The sequence below is a fragment of the Salvia hispanica genome, chromosome 4 (genome assembly GCF_029641045.1).
Source record: "Salvia hispanica isolate PSC_SH4W2 chromosome 4, Shi_PSC_v1, whole genome shotgun sequence".
Lineage (NCBI taxonomy): Eukaryota > Viridiplantae > Streptophyta > Magnoliopsida > Lamiales > Lamiaceae > Salvia > Salvia hispanica.
This window is the reverse complement of record NC_142695.1, coordinates 3,359,100-3,377,943: the sequence shown is the minus strand read 5'-3', so window position 1 is coordinate 3,377,943 and position 18,844 is coordinate 3,359,100. Positions and strand designations below refer to the sequence as shown.

Below are 18,844 nucleotides of genomic sequence, written 5' to 3'. Positions count from 1 at the left end.
CATATAGCTGATTTGTTGTTCAAAATAATAAGCCCATAGATTGGTCCAATTAATTGAAAAAATAACCCTTAGAAGGAGCAATTTCAAAATAAATCATGAGGCGGAGTATATTACTTAAAAAATGGTTTCAACATGTCTATAGATGTATTTGAGTAATTTTATGTTAGTACTTATTTTTTTAAAAAATTTTTATTATCTAATTGCATAATAAGATTTTATAATCTGTTTATACTCTTCTTTCCATAGTAGTAGAGTCATTTTATCATTTTAGTACGTTCCATGGTAATGAATCATTTTTTCTTTTAGTAAAAGTCAACATATTTCTTTTCACTTACTTTTTGCCCTTCTTCTCTCTTTTTCGTTTCTATCTGCATCTCAGAAAAATTTCTTCGTCAACTTCTTCAACCATCAAACATCTCCATAAATCAGCTAATATCTTGCTTCTATCGCAAAATACTTCCTACGTCCCCATACAAATATGTGCACTTTCCATTTTTGTCAATTTCACAAAAATATGTGCATCCCATTTTTTAAAAAATTCGGTCTCATTATCCATTAACACTACTTTCACCATCATTCTCCCCCTATCTCTTACTTTACCGATTTTGTTTTAATTCCCATCCCATAACCATTGTCTATATTTTTATGGGACAGAGGGAGTACGTAATTACAAGAGATCCAATTGCAATTTCTGAAACCGTTTAGAAATTATATTTTTGGAAATTTGTACTGTTTTAAAATAAGTTATTAGGAGTATTTTATTTTTTACTAGTATTAAACTTATTCTAATTAGAATTTAGTCATTTAGGTTTTGAGAATTAGGACTTCTTCTCCATTTTTTTTGCAAAATCACGAATTGGGGCCGCCAATCGACGACAGCCGCCGCCACCGCGACCCGCTCCCATCCTTCGCAGCCACCCGCCCCTACCGCGCCGGCCCTCTCATTCTCCGGTAAGTTCGCCGCTGCCTATGTTACCTTGTTCTTGGATATTAGCTTTGGCGGTTATATTTCAAGCACACCACATGTTTGATTAAAGTCCCAAATCAGTTCATACGTTTTCCACATTGTAGAATGGGAAAAAGAGTCGCAGGGATATGCGATGTTTGCCCAAGCGACGACGGTTTCACCAAAAAACGCGACGGCTTCTTCTACTGCGTTTGGTGCAACTCACAAGCCGAAGACATCCGCGACGCTGGGATCGATGAGGACGGTTTTTACTCTTCCCGTTTCGCCCGCGCCCGCCCTTCCAGGCCACCTGCTGCTGCTACTGAACCCGTCTCTCAGGTCAAATCCGCCATGTCTCAGCATCTGGACCGCTCTCACCTTGTGGACAACACTGGAGAAGATATAATTGAGCCTAATGAGCCAAGGGACTTTGCCACTTCGCTGAAAGATTATACCTTGGATGATTATTACACTGATATTAGGTCTAGATATTTGAAGGGGCTTCAGTTGATGATGCAATTGCAATCCCAGGCTCTGGTTGAGAAATTTGGTGTTAGCCCTTTGATTGTTGGGCTTGTGGGTCCTCTATGGTTTCGTTATTTGGCTTCGACTAAAGTTCTGGCTGATGGATGGGCACACCGTGCTGTTCATGATTCCGAGACCCAGGTGCAAGGTGCGGCTTTCAGTCTATCCCTCATGGAATACATATAAATGATATTGTTATGTATTTTATTGTTATTGAATTAGATTTTCTTGCTGAAAACCTTTTCTTTTGCCTTATTTGTCATGCATGTGGATTGGATATACACTTTGATGCGTATATTTGCTGGTTAGATTATACGGTTCAAAGGGAAATTTGTTGAATGCATTTATTCAACATCTTTGTGTACCATTATGTTAGTTGTAGGATGGAATTTATGATAGCGAAAAAGAGAAAATGAATAGGTTGGATTTTTTCGATGTGTCATGTGTTGATTAATATGGAATCTGAAGGTTATTCTGGTTGATCAAAACTCTAGAAGAAACAAACAGTAGATTATGGCCACTTTGAAGATGGACAAGGCTAATTGGCAGTTTTATATCGATATGCATGTGTGTGTGTAATATATCTTGTTCTTTTTGTTTTTCTTCTATTTGGCATTGTTTTTTCCTCTATAACATTAACATAATGACAAGGCCAATTGACAGTTATATGTCTATATACGGCCCCTGTGTTTCTCTATCGTAATAACTTATTTATATTATGCTTTTCATTCTCCCATCTCATAAACCAGGGGAAGAGGATGAATTTCAGCCCAGTCTTAAAAGCCCGTGGGAAGAACCTGTTAATATTTTTGGGAAACGCTTAGCATATATATGGTATAAATCTCTGAAAGTTGCATTGCCAATACCTTGTTCTTTAGCTATCTCCCTACTGGTTTGCCATTTGGCTAGGGAGCCAATTTTGCCTACTGACATATTGAAGTGGGCTCATGAGGGTAAGCTTCCATATATTTCTGCATACATTGCGATTGAGAAGCAGCTTGGATCTTGCACCCAGACATGTCCAATCACTGCCAGGCGTATGTTCAGACCTGTGGTAGTAGTGTCATCACAGAAATTGGAAGCAATGGCAGCTGGTATTGCCCGGGAAATTGGATTGAAATTGCCTCCTGTGAATTTCTATTCAATTGCTTCACGCTATCTTAGGAAGTTATCACTTCCAACTGAGAAATTACTTCCTTCAGCCTGCCACATATATGAATGGTCTATGCCTTCTGAGTTGTACTTATCAGCTAATGAGGCTCGGATTCCTACTCGTGCATATGTCATGTCAATACTGATTATTGCTATAAGGAAACACTTTGACATAAATGGGTATGGAGTGTGGGAATCTAGTTTGTCTAATCCCAGCTCCTCATCATCTCGGGTTAAAAATGGAGATAGTGAGTCTTGGAGCCATTTGAATGAGACTGAGACTGCTGATGATGTCTCATCTTCCCACGATGTGAAGCCTTCTGGTACTAAGGATCGTGATTTGAGTGCTATGGAGCTTTTGCAGATTCTCGACGCAAAATATCATGAACTTTCTAATAATACATACGGTAATTGTTTATGAATAGGCAATCTTATCTTGAACCACTGTGTAGTGTTTTAATATTCATTTTCTTTTTCTATAGGATATACCATATTACTTTAGCTAAGCTGGTCTTTTTTGTCTCTTCTTGACAGAATATTCTCGTGACTTGGCTACATACCTCCAATATTGCAAGGATGTGGTTTTCTCACGCCCGTCATTTGAGGATGCTGAAGACGAAAAGCTAATAGACGAGCTCTGGGCGATTTATCAGAAAAACAAGGTACTTCCTCAACATGTTTCCCCATTCAGGAGAGAAAGGTAGCAAATGAGTATGCTTATACTATTGTATATACACTAATATCTCATGTATTCTTTGAAACAATGAATATAACTAAGTCTACTTTCATATCGTGACTGTTGTCTGACTTCTGACTTAAGGAGATGTGGAACTTGGTTGTGGAAGTTCATATTCTGGCAGTATTTTTTATAGATTCTAAGTTTCCAGGTAAAAAAATGACAATAATGCATATGGCTGGAGTTAGAAATTATTATTACTCCCTCCATTCCGCCATAAGCGAGACGTTTCTATTGGGTACACGATTTAAGAAAATAAGGTAATAGAGATTAATTGTGTTATAGTATTTTGCTAAAAGAGAAATTAGTCAGTTTAGGTGATATGTCCCAAAAAGGAATATGAATTGCTTATGGTGGAACGGAGGGGGTACTATTTGAGCTACAGTGGTAGCTGTCGCTCGGTGCTTGTACCGTGGATCCATGCCTGGGTTTTAACTTAATTCCTGCAGTTTTTTGAACTTTTGTCATCTTTGTTATTCGTCAACACATTGTTATGCCTATTTTTGTTTTGTATAGTTAGTAATTTTCGAGGTCCAGTGGATCATTTTACTTTTCACGTTTCTGTTTCTTTTTTTTGTGCCTTTTTCTGCTATTTGACATCATCCAATTTCAGGGTGCTCAAACACCAGATGAAAACGAGAAATCTAGTGACGACCTCGAAAAGAAGGAAGATGAAGCTAGAAACAGGGGAAGCCAAAGTAGGTGCAGCACATCAAGAAAAAGTGGGGATAGTGACAGCGAAGATGACTGCTCAAAATGCAGCACAGACCGGCTCAACTGTTGTCACCGCGAACAAGATTCAGCATATAGCAGTCGGATTCCAATAGGGTCCGCCAAGGAGAAGGCGTTGAAGCTACTAAAGCTGGATATGGAAGAGAACCACTTCTGTTATAGACCGCCAAGGAAGAGTATAAGGTGTCGAGACTATGTCCATTACTCTAGGAAAAGGCAGGGTGTGTTTATCTACGCTGTCCATGCTGATTATTACCTTTTGGTTCGCTGTTGTGCGAAGGTTGCTGAAGTCGAAATTAGGATCATGCATACCGCAGTTTTGAGGATAGAAAGGAGGTTGAACTGGCTGGAGCATAGAATCGACCGATCATTGTTCTGCCATTCAAATCCAGGTAGTGGTTGTGAATTCTGTGAGGGTGATGCGAAAGATGCTGGGAACGACACTGATTATTCGAACATTTCATGAAATTTGGCTTATCCAAAGCACGTTTCCGCCAACCTATTTCGACAATCTGCCCGCACCGAACAACTCGCCTGTACAAAATGTAATGATAATTAATCAACCGTGTCTTCAACAAAAAGTGAAGCTGAATATAGATAGATGTGTTTATTGTTATGGTTTGAAAATGATCAATTGTGAGAAGAAATTTTGCTTCATTTGAATGTACAATTAATGATATTTCTACAAAAAAAAAACAAAAGTACTTCAACATTATTAGTGCTCTAGAGCTTCCATTATTTTTTCATTTTAGAGAGAAATGTGATTAGTTATCAAGAACATGTATAAGGGAAAATTTATCAAGAACTGATTAGTTACTCAATCATTGTTACATGTTCTTGTCATTTCGTATATGTTTTATATGTTGATAATCAAATTTATTCTTTTATTTAATTTTCTACTTCTCTGGTTTCACCTCGGAGCTATCGATTTTCTTTACATTATACTATTCATTAGTGTCAACAACCTACAAAGTGGGCTCACAAGAAATAAAGTTAGTATATTTATAATATGGTCTCAATCATAATAGTGACAAATATATATGTCACCAAAAGCACTTGATAAATTGGCATTTGGCATAAAACATACATCGCCTGCAGCTACTAAAAACAAATAATCAATAATAAACCCCAAACAAAATTGAATATAAGAATTTTACATTTAGGTCATTGCATGCATTAGTGATGGAAAAATCCTATTCTTTGAATAGCAATGAATCAAAGGAGGAGGAGCGCCACCGGAGAAAGACGCGGAGGCGCCTCATCATCATCGTTGTATCCTCCGCTATCCTGCTGGCGCTCGTGGCCGGAGCCGTCATCCTCTCTACCCGCACCAAGTCGTCTTCCACAAAGGGTCAGCAGTCCATCCTCGAGTCGATATGCAACGTAACATTGTATCAAGAATCATGCTACTCTAGCATCTCCTCTCTCAACCAATCCACCAAAACCGCCAAACAGATCTTCACCCTCTCGTTACAGGTCGCTTTTGTTAGTTTTCTTTTTTAAAGAAGAGTCAATAATGATTCCTTATTTACCTGTAGTGACTCGAATCTCCAATTTATTAGCTGGAGGTGGCCTACCAATCAGACAAACATAGAAAAAAAAATGTTAGTAGACTCTATTACTTTCATAAATTTCTAAATATTAGTTTGGTAAGAGGACTAAAACACTAGTTTATAATTTGCACAAATCTTAAAGTGAGTAAAAAAAAAAAAAAAACTATAGGAGCTTAAGCCCCTCGGTACTTCCTTACTAGTAATGGGCGAGCAAATAAAAAAGGTTAATAAAGTGCAATTTTTTCTAAATTTTAATTAAATTATATTTTTGAGTGGTACTACTATATTTTATTTAGATTATTAATATGGGCTTTTTTTCGCGATAATTTACATAAAATTCTATAAAATGGCTTTTAAGTCTTTTGATCTCTTCATTTGTGATTGCTAGTGCTTACTAGTCCCACTCGTGATACCAACTAAGCTGTGGTTCGTCGTCCTTATTACAGGTAGCTCTAATAGAGCTAACATCCCTAAAATCTTCCACCTTCCCCGAAAACGCCTTGACCTCGAACACATGCCGCCGCCTCATCGAAGACGCCGCGGACCACGTCAGCATGTCCGCGGCCTCTCTGAGTTCCGCCACCACCCACTGGGCCGAGGACGCAAGAACTTGGCTCAGCACCGCGGTGACGGACCAACAAACATGCCTCGAATCCCTAACCGATCCGTCCGCGAACATCTCCGTCTCTGCGCAGACGGAGATCAGAGCGGCGATGGCGAACGCCGCCATCTTCACCAGCAACAGCTTGGCGATCGTGTCGAAGATCCCCGGCCTCATTCGAGGCCGGGCTAATATTTCCAGCCAAAGAAGAATGGGGGAATTGGCTGCGACGGAGGAGGTGGAATTGAGGCCGAATGCGACGGTGGCGAGAGACGGCAGCGGCGATTACGAGACGATCGGGGAAGCGGTGAGGGCCGTGCCGAAGAGAAGCAAGCGGAGATTCTTCATCTATGTTAAAACAGGGGAGTATGTGGAAAATGTGGTGGTGGGTAAGGATTGTTGGAATTTGGTGATGTACGGAGATGGATCGGAGAAGACGGTGGTTTCCGGCAGCTTGAACTACGTCGACGACGGACTCGGGCCTTTCGATAGTGCCACGTTTAGTAAGTTTCGGGTTTTCTACGAGTTTAGTTTTTTTTTTTTTTTCGGGAAAAAGTCTAGTATCTCGAAATGACTTGAAATTCGCAGATGTCACGAGAAGTCGGCTTAGTAGTTTGAGGGGTTAAAACATCAATTTACTATTTTTTTATTTTTTCTAATTTTTGTTTTAAATCATTTAGGGGTTTTGGTGTGTTTTAGGTCATATAAATAAGTGAAAATAGTTTTTTGAACTTTGGTTACGTTTTTACTTAATTCGGTCATTTTCATAGGGCTTTGGTATCTTTTAAGCTCCCACCAAATTAACCTTTTTGTTATTTTCTCTAATAGGGCACATTATTAGAAAAATTATGAAATTAAATAATATTTTGTCTTATGCAATTTTAAAAATCAAGTTGAAAAATCAAGATTTAACATTTTTTTGCTAATATCCAATGAGCTTTGATTAAAGGAATTTGCATTTCAGCCAAAATTGGAATTTTGTATGTGTATCTCCATTCTAAACATCGTGTTCAAAATCTTTCATACCATATTAATTTGATATATGATTATGATTTTTCGCAGTGTTATAATTGTATACTTTGTTATATTTCATACTAATTTTTAAATTGCGAGAATTTTGACCAAATTTCATGGGTTTTTTTTTAAAACTATACTCCTTGCAGTCGCAGAAGGCCGCGGCTTCGTGGCGATGGACATGGGCTTCAAGAACACCGCGGGCCCGGAAAAGTTCCAAGCCGCGGCCGTCCGTTCCTCGTCCGACCGCTCCATCTTCTACCGGTGCCGGTTCGACGCCTACCAAGACACCCTCTACGCGCACTCCAACCGCCAATTCTACCGCGACTGCAACGTCACGGGCACCATCGACTTCATTTTCGGCAACGCCGCCGCGGTCTTTCAAAACTGCCGCGTCGAGGCACGCCAGCCGATGAGGGGGCAGTACAACACCATCACGGCGCAGAGCAAGTCCGACCCGAACCAGAGCACGGGCTTCGCGATCCACCGCTGCAGCATCGGGCCGCGGGGGAACGTCACGGCCCGGACCTACTTCGGGAGGCCGTGGGAAAATTACTCGACCGCGGTGGTGATGGTGAGCGAGATCGGTGGGGTCATCGATCCCGAGGGGTGGAGCGCGTGGGAGCCCGGGAGCGACGCGCCCGACTCGATATTTTACGGGGAGTATCGGAATGACGGGCCGGGCTCGGGCCTTGGTGGGAGGGTGACGTGGCCCGGGTATCGGCCCGCGATAGAGGATGATGAGGCGGAGGGGTTTTCGGTGGAGAAGTTTATTCAAGGGAGTGAATGGATAGAGGGGTTGAATATTAGGTATGATCCACACATATGATATGAGATTCATTTGTTTTGATTTTGTGTAGCTAATCTCACATTTTTAATGATTTTTTTTGTGTATTTTATGACATAACTTTTGGTTTCAATCTACACCGAAACTTGCAATCCCGGATTAATCGCGTGTGTTTCTAGTGGAGAGCTCTCTGATCTCGAGTACCTTCTTCTATTGAAAAGGCCGATGTTTGAAGAATATGTCAAAATTTCCATATTGACACTTCGACAAAAACGTAACCTTTAATTTGAAAAAAATTGATTTTCGGGATGTTGTACAGGTAGATTATGTTCTTGCGATCAATGACGAAACCATGAATATTTTATAATACTAGTAATAATAAATGATTAAAATGTTTCATTTTACATAAATAGTCTTTATGATTTTTAAGCGACGCCGGATGATAATGATAATGAACATAAATGCAATAAATCTTCATTCTCAAATTCTCTTTAAGATATACTTTTGCCCCCATAGCTTACATATACTTTTTATAAGTATTTCAGATTTTCATTAAAGACTAAAACCTCTCCCTTTTCTCTTCTTCATGTTACATATTTATCTCACGGACACTTCAGGGGCGGTCATTGCGGGATTGGCATGATGTTCGACAAGTCTCGTGTTACGGACTCAATTCCCACATCGTCGCCTGGAGACGGCTTGGTCTGTGCTCATTATAACATCACTTTAATTGTCTGTCGAATTTGCCATACAATTAACACTTAAGACAAACAGATCAGCTTTAATAAGGGGAAAACTTAATTTCATACAAAAAGGTTAGAATATGCCAGATTGAAGTACTTGAAAATAGTTAAAGTGAAAAACCAAAAAATATTAAAATTTCGTGTGTTTGGAGACGCAACCATTTATTATCTTAGAAATGTGCTTCTAGGTGTTATTCCCCAAAACTCTAGCCCGGAAACTGTTTAAACAATAATCATATTGTTTGTATTTCGACAAGTTTTGATTATTTAATGGATAGAATAGTGATATGATTAAGAAATGGACTTTGTGATTCATAAAATAGGGGATACTCCCTCCGTCTATGAATAGGAGTCTCATTTCTATTCGGCACGGGTTTTAAGAAATATTAAGAAAAGTGAGTGGAAGAAAGTTAGTGGAATAAGGGTCCCACTTGTATATATTAGTTCTAAATGATTTGTGGGTGGAATGAGTTAGTAGAATGTGGAGTCTCTTTACCATTTATAGTAATTATGAACCGGGACTCCTATTCATGGACGGACCAAAATAGAAAAACGAGACTCCTATTCGTGGACGGACTAAAATGAAAAAACGAGACTCTATTCATGGACGGAGGGAGTACCATATACCTAAAGTACATTGTTAATTTTGTAGTACCTAAATCAAATTGGAAATAAAAGCCTAACTTTATGACCTTATCTATTTTGATTGGCCCATTGAATCGATTTTTGGTTAGGTTACGACTGGCCGTGGCTTTAAATTTAAGTCATTTTTTCAAATAAAATGTAGTTCGTCGTACATAGTAGTGGAGTACTATATTTCTATTAAATTATTATGGACATTGTTAAATATTGGCTGGGTTGAAATTTATAAAATAGGAAATGGGATAGAGGCCGGCCCACACAAAACAATTAAATTATATATGGGCTTTTTCTATGTTGTCACTATGCTACATGGTTTACACAATTTTTTTAGATTAAGACCACGATACGAATACTAAAAACATTGAAAGACAACTAAATAAAACCGATGAAATGGCCTAGCTAGTGTGCATAGGGTCGCACTAGGGTACCTGGAAAAGCGTTGATGGACATATGACCATACAACCGTTTTAATGGAAATTGTACGAGGTGCTATTCGATTTGATGAATTAGATAGGATTGAGTTTTATGAACATCATTGTTTGGATGGATAAGATTCAATATTTAATTCGATAAAATATCACGTAGAATTAGTCTTGGCTTATGAGTTTTGGTCTTTCTTAATGTCAAAATTGATATAATCTTTGACCAATTCAATTTTGATAATATTGGGATAAGTTTTTCTCGAGCAATAAAGCACATAAAGTAGCGGAAGAACCAATACTTCACTTGTCGAACGATAGAAAAGTGATTTCATATTACTTCTATTGTCCCTAGTACTGTGTGGTGATGAGTTCTCTTTTGATCTTTGGTGATTGTGTTAGTTGACTGTTTCTTTTCATTCGTGCTTTACGTGTTGATGGTAGTAGGCGTGTTTGTCTTTTGATGTTAGTTGTTGCCTATTTGTTACCGGGTTTCTTACCTATTTGCCTATTTCAATCTTTTGTTGTATGTTTTTTTTTTTGGCTGACCTGAATATTGTACTGATGTCGCTCACCCGCTAAGTCCACTATGTGATGAATAATTAATTAGTAATATTATTTATAAATGAAGAAAATGATGAATTGTGTAATAGAAAATGTTGATAAATTAAGAATACTATGCTTTAAATATACATAAATGAACTTTGTTTTTTTGGACCAACTAAAGCAAAAAGGGTATATTTCGTATGGACCGACATAGTATATTATTATACTATATGTAACATCTACAAAAATGGAGAGTACATATTACAAAGCAAAAGCATTGATGATTACATGTGAGTATGCTGGATTTCGAAAATGGATTCGAACCAATCAAAATCTTGCACATAGATTTCATAGTTGTCGACCAAAGTTTTGTCAAATAACTCAATATCCATTGAGCACCACGTTACCTTGAGCTCTCGTTTCTTCCATCGACCTATCATCAAAATTCAATTATTGAATTTATTTATTGATCAATGTCTTTTCTAGACTCCTCACTTGTAGTATTTCATTATATATTTGAAAACGACTTATGATCATCGATCGTTCGTGTCATATATATTAGCATGTTGTGGTGTGGGATGTTCTCTTTCTTATCGGATTTGGATTAATATACAGCAAACATTTTATATTTTCACAATATTATATACACGATTTTATAGGAAAAAGGTTATGCAGTTGGTATACATCAACAATGTAGGAAAAGAGGACAATATAGTGCATTAATTAGTACTAGTATATACTACTATACTATATAAGGCAAATTTGTGGAAAAATGTCTGTCCTATAATTTTAAAAACTAATCGAATGAATCATTGTTGTTGTTGCTCAACATATAAAATTGTATTTGATCTGACAGCTAAAATTATAGTTTTTATATCTTGAATATTCATGCATTTGGTTCATGCTAGCAATTTTAGTTCAGAGCCTTTGTTTTAGCAGAAAGGAGCTTAGACATCAATATATGAGGTGCTGAGTTCGAGCCCTCTTAACCTCAATTGTAATTTCCTCCTCTCTTAGGAGTTTATATATAATATCCTCCTTCATATAGGAGTTTATTTTATTTTATTTTTAAAAAAGCTATACCATCAATTTGAAACATGTATGGGCCATCAACGATATATTAAACGTCAATAACTTGAATATTTTACTGTGAGATAATTGCGAACAATGTTAAACTTCATTTTTTATTATTATTATTATTGATTTTCATAGTGATGAAACAACTCAAATTTTAACCAAATTTCATGATATTTTTTTGACAATTTATCTATATATATCAAATTCTAACATTATGATACTATTCCAAAAGAAGCCAAACAAATAGACAATATAACGTACACGGTACGCTTAAATATTGTAACTTGGTGAGAAAAGTAAATTGTGTAAGCATACACATTATATGTTGATAAAAAACAGATATACTAAAAATTAGGAAAATATCTTATAATAGTACTAATCAATTGGACAACTTTTGTCTTTTGGCTAGTGCCATCAAATTACCCATATTAAAAAAGTACTAATTAATCGATTCAAAGGCTATATCACCTAGTCACATGATTTGTAAATGTGACTAATAACCAAGAAACATTGATCAATCATGAAAAGATATGCCACGGATTAGAGTAATATTCGAAAAAAAATCTTAAGCTCATTAAAGTAATAATGCAATCAAAAAAGCAAATGTATTTTTGATTTCACTCCAAAAAAATGGCAAAAGAAAAACTAGCTTTCCATACACGTGCAATTCTATCCCATTCCATTTTAACACAAAGATGGTAAACTACACATATTAGGCTATAACATGAAAAAAAGGAATGGTGTAATGACACACACAATGTTCAATACACTATCGATCTATAAGAACCGAAAAACTGTAAAAATTTCAGACTTTGAAGCTACTTCTGATCTTACCATGCAACAACTTCGTTCCACCTTTTAAGACTGAAGTTCACTTTCATTTTTCGTTCGTGATTCATTGTTAGCGACACCTATGCCATAATCTTTGTCTTTGGAATGATGTACCCCTCCGTCTATTATTTTGTCAATTTTGGATGTCCATAATTACAAACATTTTTTAGTAGACCATGCATTCGACTATATCACTACTCTCTCATTCCATTATAAAACTAATGTATAAAACGAGATTCATATTTGACTAATTCTTTTACACTCTGGATTGGGTCAAAATGGGACATTATACAGAAGGGAATATATGATAAGGACCTACTCTAACATTAATACTCCCTCCGTCCCAGATAATTCGATCCAATATTCCATTTCGGGCCGTCCCACATAATTTGTCCCACTTCACTTTTACCATTTTTGGTAGTGGCATCATATTCCACTAACTCATTCCTATTCACATTTTATTATAAAACTAATACTTTAAAAGTAGGACCCACATCCCACCAACTTTTTCAACTCACTTACCATTAGATTTCTTAAAATCGTGCCGGGTCAAAGTGTCCCGAATTATCTGGAACGGAGGGAGTAGTCATTATATCATAAATTCATAACCAATGCATCTTGAAATCACGTTTCTACGCACACAATGACATGTTATAATCTAGAGTTTGAGTGAGATTATTGTGTATATAATAAATAAGACGGTCTTTTTCGAGTAATTAGGTTGAAAATGTCATCATTAAATTAATGATTACTTTATACTTGCGTTGGTATTTTATGGTGTAACTATTATCAAAAAATTTAAGATGGTGTATCACTAATCATAAATTCATGATGTATCACCAATATTATTCATTGATGTGTTGCGGTCAATTTATTAGTTTTGGCGCTGCATATTTCATTCACTTTTGATTAATGCACTTATTGAGTCAACTGATTACTAAAAGACAATTAAGTAATTATTAGAAGACAATTAAATGGAGTATATTTTATTTATATACTTTTTTTTCCGTTTCCCCGTTTTATTTTGCCAGAACTCGGGAAATTCTAGAATTTTGAATAATTAAATTAGTATAAATTGTTACAAATTACAATAACTATTCATTCACAATAGTCCAGAGCCTTTGTTCTAGCGACAAAGAACTTAGATATTATTGTACGAGATGCCGAGTTTGAACCCTCTTAACATCACTTGTAATTTCCTCTTTTATATAGGAGTTTATCTAAAAAAAACTATTCATTCACGATAAAGGATGATATTAAAAAAAAAATATTTCAGTATTTCACTGCAGAAAGTTTAAAAATTTCAAAGCCACAGCAAAAAGTTAGTTTGAATGGCCCGAAAAGTAATACTAGCCCAAGTCCGACAGAATATGGTCCCTACCAATTTCCCTTGCTAGAAGTGAGGTTTAGGTCCACTATTAAATTGAAAGATGGCAAAGTAGTATTTGGTGACTTATAAAAATGGTATTGAATTTTTAAATTCGGTAAAAAAAATATTTTGACCTTTGTTACTAGAAGAAAACTGTCCTATTAAAGAATGCATTTTTAGACGAAAAGAGAAATAAAAAAAAAAAAAAAACATAAGGACACTAAGTCAAATGTCCTAAGACTCGACCGTGCAACTCAACAACAAACTAACAAAGCCGAAAACAAGAAAAGTGTAGAAAAGTCTCGCTGATGAAGTTGGTATTCTTAAGATCAAATGTCTCATATTTGAATTTTCAATGACACTTTTTAGATCGAAATCGTCACTTAATATTTTAAGCATATAGGTTACAAAATGGTAGTTTGCCCGGCATGCATGATGAGCACGTGAATGATGAACGGAGTGATGTCAGAGAATGGACATACTCAGGGAATCGTCGACGATGCATATGTTCTAAAATCTCACTTGCCATCATACATGTTTTGTTGGCGTTGTCTTGATTTGAAGTTCTTTGCAAGGTTTGCTGCTTGATTTGGTGTTGCTAGTTTTGTTATGATTTGTTACTCAAGGTGTCCCTCTATTTCTAATGTCATAATGTTTTAGCTCGCCGTTTCTTAGCTTGTACAAGTACTTTTTTTGCATCGAAAAGAAAAATCCAATATGCACTTCGGAAAACAGTCTAATACACATGAAAAATAAAAACCTATGTCAAGATATATAGTTCATTGATTTTTTTTCTATACTTTGTATTCATGATCGGTGTAAGTCACTATAGAAGTCCATGTCTTGTAATTCCCTAATCCTTGCACAACACTTTCCTTCAAGTCATTGCTCCACATATACATCGAGTGTTACACTTGAAAAAAGGTATTAATAGCATGTGAAGAAAAATAAGCCAAGAAATTTCCTAGTTAATTTCGACCACTAAAAAACTTATGAAAATGAGTTATTAGCCACATATATGCACACAAGTGGGATGCACTTTATTTAATTACGATAACCAAGTATTTAATTATAGATAGTACATGATTTAGACATTATAATAAAGTCACTTTTTATGATTGTTTTTTAGAAAACAGGATTTAATTCAGCAATCAATTATCCAGAATGCGAATGGTATTGCTTAGCTAGAATGTGGATTCCTTGTCAACAACTAGACAGTTGGATTAAGACATATTTAGCATAACCTTTATGTTTAGTTGCTAATCACCATTGGTCCACGTGGCTCTATTATGAAATCGTCAAATTAAATTTGTCAAAATTAGATTGGTTAATTAAGCTTAACATTAGTCGAATAAATATGTACTTAGTATTATACGTTATTATTCATTTCAAACTCTTTTGTGTTAAGTTATTTATTAATTGTTTCTTATGCATCAAATATATGGATCGATATAATTGAAGATAATATATATGTATCGAAATGTTTGTTTAAATTATGACAACGGTGGACCATTTAAAATCAATTCTTGGTATTGATTTTGAGTTAACTCAAGGAACAAGGCTTTAGGTTTTATTTAGGCTACTTAAGTGTGATTAAGTCATGTTATATTTAAAAATCTATTGCTCGTTTTTCTTGGCTAGAGCGTTATAATTAACTGAAAAAAATGAATTTCTAACTACTTGTAGATAAAAGTTTTCATTAGAGTATGTATTTTTGTGTATGTATAAATTAGAGAGTTATAAAGAGACACTAAATAGGAGACCAGATTATGACCAAAGTCTTCGCATGCAAGTTTTTTAGGGGTCCATAAATGGACATCATTGTTCTTTTCGATCTTGGTTATTTTGATAACTTTATAGTATTATTAGAAATATTCAAACAATAGTTAAATGTATACTATGATCAGTTATATATATATTTTTTATTTGAATACGTATTCAAGAAAAAGTAGTACTAGTATGTACCACAAATAACAATCCGAAGTTCAATATAACATAATCTTATGCTAATGAGAAAATATTGAAAAGATTTCTCAATTATTGTATTTTTTGAAGAACGTTTTCTTTAATAAACTTAATATTTATGAATTAATAAAGGAAGTGTTCGATTGGATATGACCCTTTACCACATTACTCGTAGCCACACAAATTGAGGACACCCTCTACCTAGCAATTAAGGCCTTCCATTGACTTTATAATTAAGTTAAAGAATTGTTTCTACACCATATGCTTTATCTATATTAACATCATAATTTTATTTATTTATATATATTTTTTTTCAAGACTTTAAATATTATTATCGACATCATTATTTTTTTACTGATTATATAAAAATACAATAATGATATTTTATTTCATTTTTAAAATTATAAAAAATGATTTTGACCGTATTTTAATTATAATTCCCCATATTCTTGCTTTATTTAATTTTTTCTTAAGATTTACTTTATTTCCCCAAATGATCATAGGAATGAGATACTCTATCTTACAATCTTTTGTGTTTCATGATAATTAAAACATTTTAAAACTATGGTATATATCAGTTTTAAAAATTCAATAATTCTTTTATAGATTTACCCGTGTGACTAATTATGTTATAAAATTTATTTTTATGACAAAGGTTGTCATACTAATGAAATTATTTCTTTTTCCAAATTCATAGTATTAATAATACATGATTCTTCTAAATCTATGTTTTGACAAAAGTATTCATATAGCAAAGGATCAAATGGGTCCTCTAATTACCCGCAATAATTTTACCACATCATACGTATAAAATTATTGAATTCGTTGTACTTATAATTTATTGAATTAAAAAATAGCAAAATTATATATCGGATTCAATAATTATAGCAACTCATGAACTCACCATAAAAAAAGGAAATACAACCAACCTCTCTATGTACATATAGTATGATTTGACAAGTTTGGTCTTATGAACAAGATTAAGTTTGGTGTACCAAGATATAAACATAAGTTGCAGTTACATGTGACCAATAGGTACTAATATAAAATATTGTTCTTTTCATGCAAGTTAAAAATTAGTTAATGTTCGCATTGTCCATAGGATTTTGTATTATAGTAATATGATGGGTTATTTTAGCATAAAATAATTTTATTTCATTCTTCGATTTTACTTTTAGTTATCAATATTAAAAATCGAATTATTCAAGGAATTATGACTCATTCCTTTTGGGTAGAATGTTATTTATGATTCAAACTTTTAGAATTATTTGTAAAAATAATGTAGTCAACTCTTTAAAGTACTATGACATAAATTTTAATTAAACTGTTAAAATGACCATATTTCTATAATACAAATAAATAGCCTAGCCTTACAAAATTTTGAGATCTTCCAAACATAATTTGATATGTAGGTAAAAATTAGGTGTTTCATCAAATCCTATCGGTTAACATGTAAAACATAGATTTTCTCTATTAGGTTATGACTTAAAATGTCATCACAAGCTAGCTTAACTACGTAATTAAATTTGAGAGAGTTCTTAGCAGAAACACTTAATGAGATTATATTTTTTTTAATGCTCCAAATTTTTCTAATTTTCCTTACTCACAGATGCATTTTTTTTTAATGCTGGTGCCATTTTTACAACTTCTACGAAAATCAGATACAGTACTGTTTTTATATTTTATATTCCATACTATTTTTCAAACATTTGAAAGTTTATGCCATTTTAAAAAAAAATTTAAAAGCGCACGTCATTTAGTAAAAAAAAAACCTTAAAAAAGAGACCATAAATCACAATTAATTCTTCGTTTGTATATTTTCTATAAATATGCTTAATCACATAAATCATCTTAGATTCATCATTCTTTTTCACCAACATTAATACATTTAATCGCACCAAGTAATGATCCATTTCTCGTTTCCAATTATTTTTTAATTTTACTATTATAATCACGCTAAACGATTTTTAAAAAGTACTCCGTACTCATTTTCAAATTAATTTATGCCTCGAACTAATCACATAAATAAAATAAAAAGGTGTGCTGAAAATAGAAGTTTCTAAGAGCATCCTCACCCGTGCTTTTAGCTAAGAGCACAGAAGTGGGTCCGGACCCACTTTTACTCCTTGTCCTTAGCTAAGAGCATAACACCCACATCCGTGCTCTTAGCTAAGGACAAGTTCAAGAGTCCCACCATTCTATTATTTAATTTAAATACTTCAATTACTAAAAATATTTCTACATTATAAAAATACATTAAAAATAAATATTACATAATTAAAATCCTAAAAAATAAAAATTACATAATTAAAATACTAAAAAATAAAAATACATAATTAAAATCCTAGAAAATAAAAAAATGGAGTACATAATTAAAATATGATTTTTTGGGGAAATCCTAGAATGTGATTTTTTTTGTGTTGAATTGGGGGTATTTATAAATGAAAATGTTAATTTTGGGGAAAAAAATTGAAAAATAAATTAAAAGTCGGTAGAAAACGGATATATTTTTTTGGGAAGTGGGAAAATATTTTTTTTATTTAAAAACATTTTTTTTTAATTAATTTCGCATTTAAAATAAAAATAAAAATAAAATTTGAATAAGCCAGCGGCTATGCCGTTGGCGAATAAGAAGCCGCCACGTGTGCTGCTCAGCGGCACGGACGTGCTCTTAGCTAAGAGCAGCGCCGTGCCGCTGGCAAGGACGGATGAGCTCCAGCAGCGGACGGACGACGCCTGCTCAGCGGCACGGACGGACGGACGTAAATTTTTCCACCGCTGCGGATGCTCTAACGTACTTATAAAGTAGTACTCCCTCCGTCCCGCTTTAGGAGTCCCGGTTGATCAATTTTAGGCGTCCCGCTTTAGGAGTCCCGGTTGAGATAAATTAATAAAAAATACCTACAAAGTGTTAAAAGTGGATCCCAACATCCACTACAACTAATAAAAAAGTGTTAAAAGTGGGTCCCAACATCCACTACAACATTTATTTATTGGACACTCAATTAAAAGTTGGTCCCAACATCCACTAGAACATTTATTTATTACACATTCAAACACTTTTTTCTTAAAACATGTGCCCGACTCAACCGGGACTCCTAAAGCGGGACGGAGAGAGTAGTACGGAGTAGTTAGTTCCAACGATTAAGAGTATCCCATCGCCGCTCGCCCCGAAGGACGACGTCCGTGCCAGCGGCTCGATACAC

The 18,844-nt window shown here is 34.8% G+C and overlaps 2 protein-coding genes across 3 annotated transcripts; both read left to right on the top strand.

Moving 5' to 3' along the window:
• Nucleotides 1-802: 802 nt before the first annotated feature.
• Nucleotides 803-4,934, top strand: LOC125197004 (TATA box-binding protein-associated factor RNA polymerase I subunit B). Of its 2 annotated transcripts, XM_048095695.2 has the most exons (6): nt 803-951; nt 1,072-1,619; nt 2,221-3,030; nt 3,158-3,285; nt 3,973-4,274; nt 4,372-4,558. In XM_048095695.2, exons 2-6 carry the CDS (start codon nt 1,073-1,075, stop codon nt 4,412-4,414), a joined length of 1,830 nt encoding a protein of 609 aa, XP_047951652.2. In that variant the 5' UTR covers nt 803-951; nt 1,072; the 3' UTR covers nt 4,415-4,558. The 2 variants fall into 2 exon arrangements, with proteins under 2 accessions (XP_047951652.2, XP_047951651.2); XM_048095694.2 differs by having other exon boundaries at nt 3,973-4,934.
• Nucleotides 4,935-6,123: 1,189 nt separating this feature from the next.
• LOC125193558 (pectinesterase 3-like) lies at nt 6,124-8,108 on the top strand. Its single transcript, XM_048091382.2, has 2 exons — nt 6,124-6,748; nt 7,409-8,108. The coding sequence occupies exons 1-2, from the start codon at nt 6,199-6,201 to the stop codon at nt 8,086-8,088; spliced, it is 1,230 nt and encodes a 409-aa protein (XP_047947339.2). The 5' UTR covers nt 6,124-6,198; the 3' UTR covers nt 8,089-8,108.
• The last annotated feature ends 10,736 nt before the right edge of the window (nt 8,109-18,844 follow it).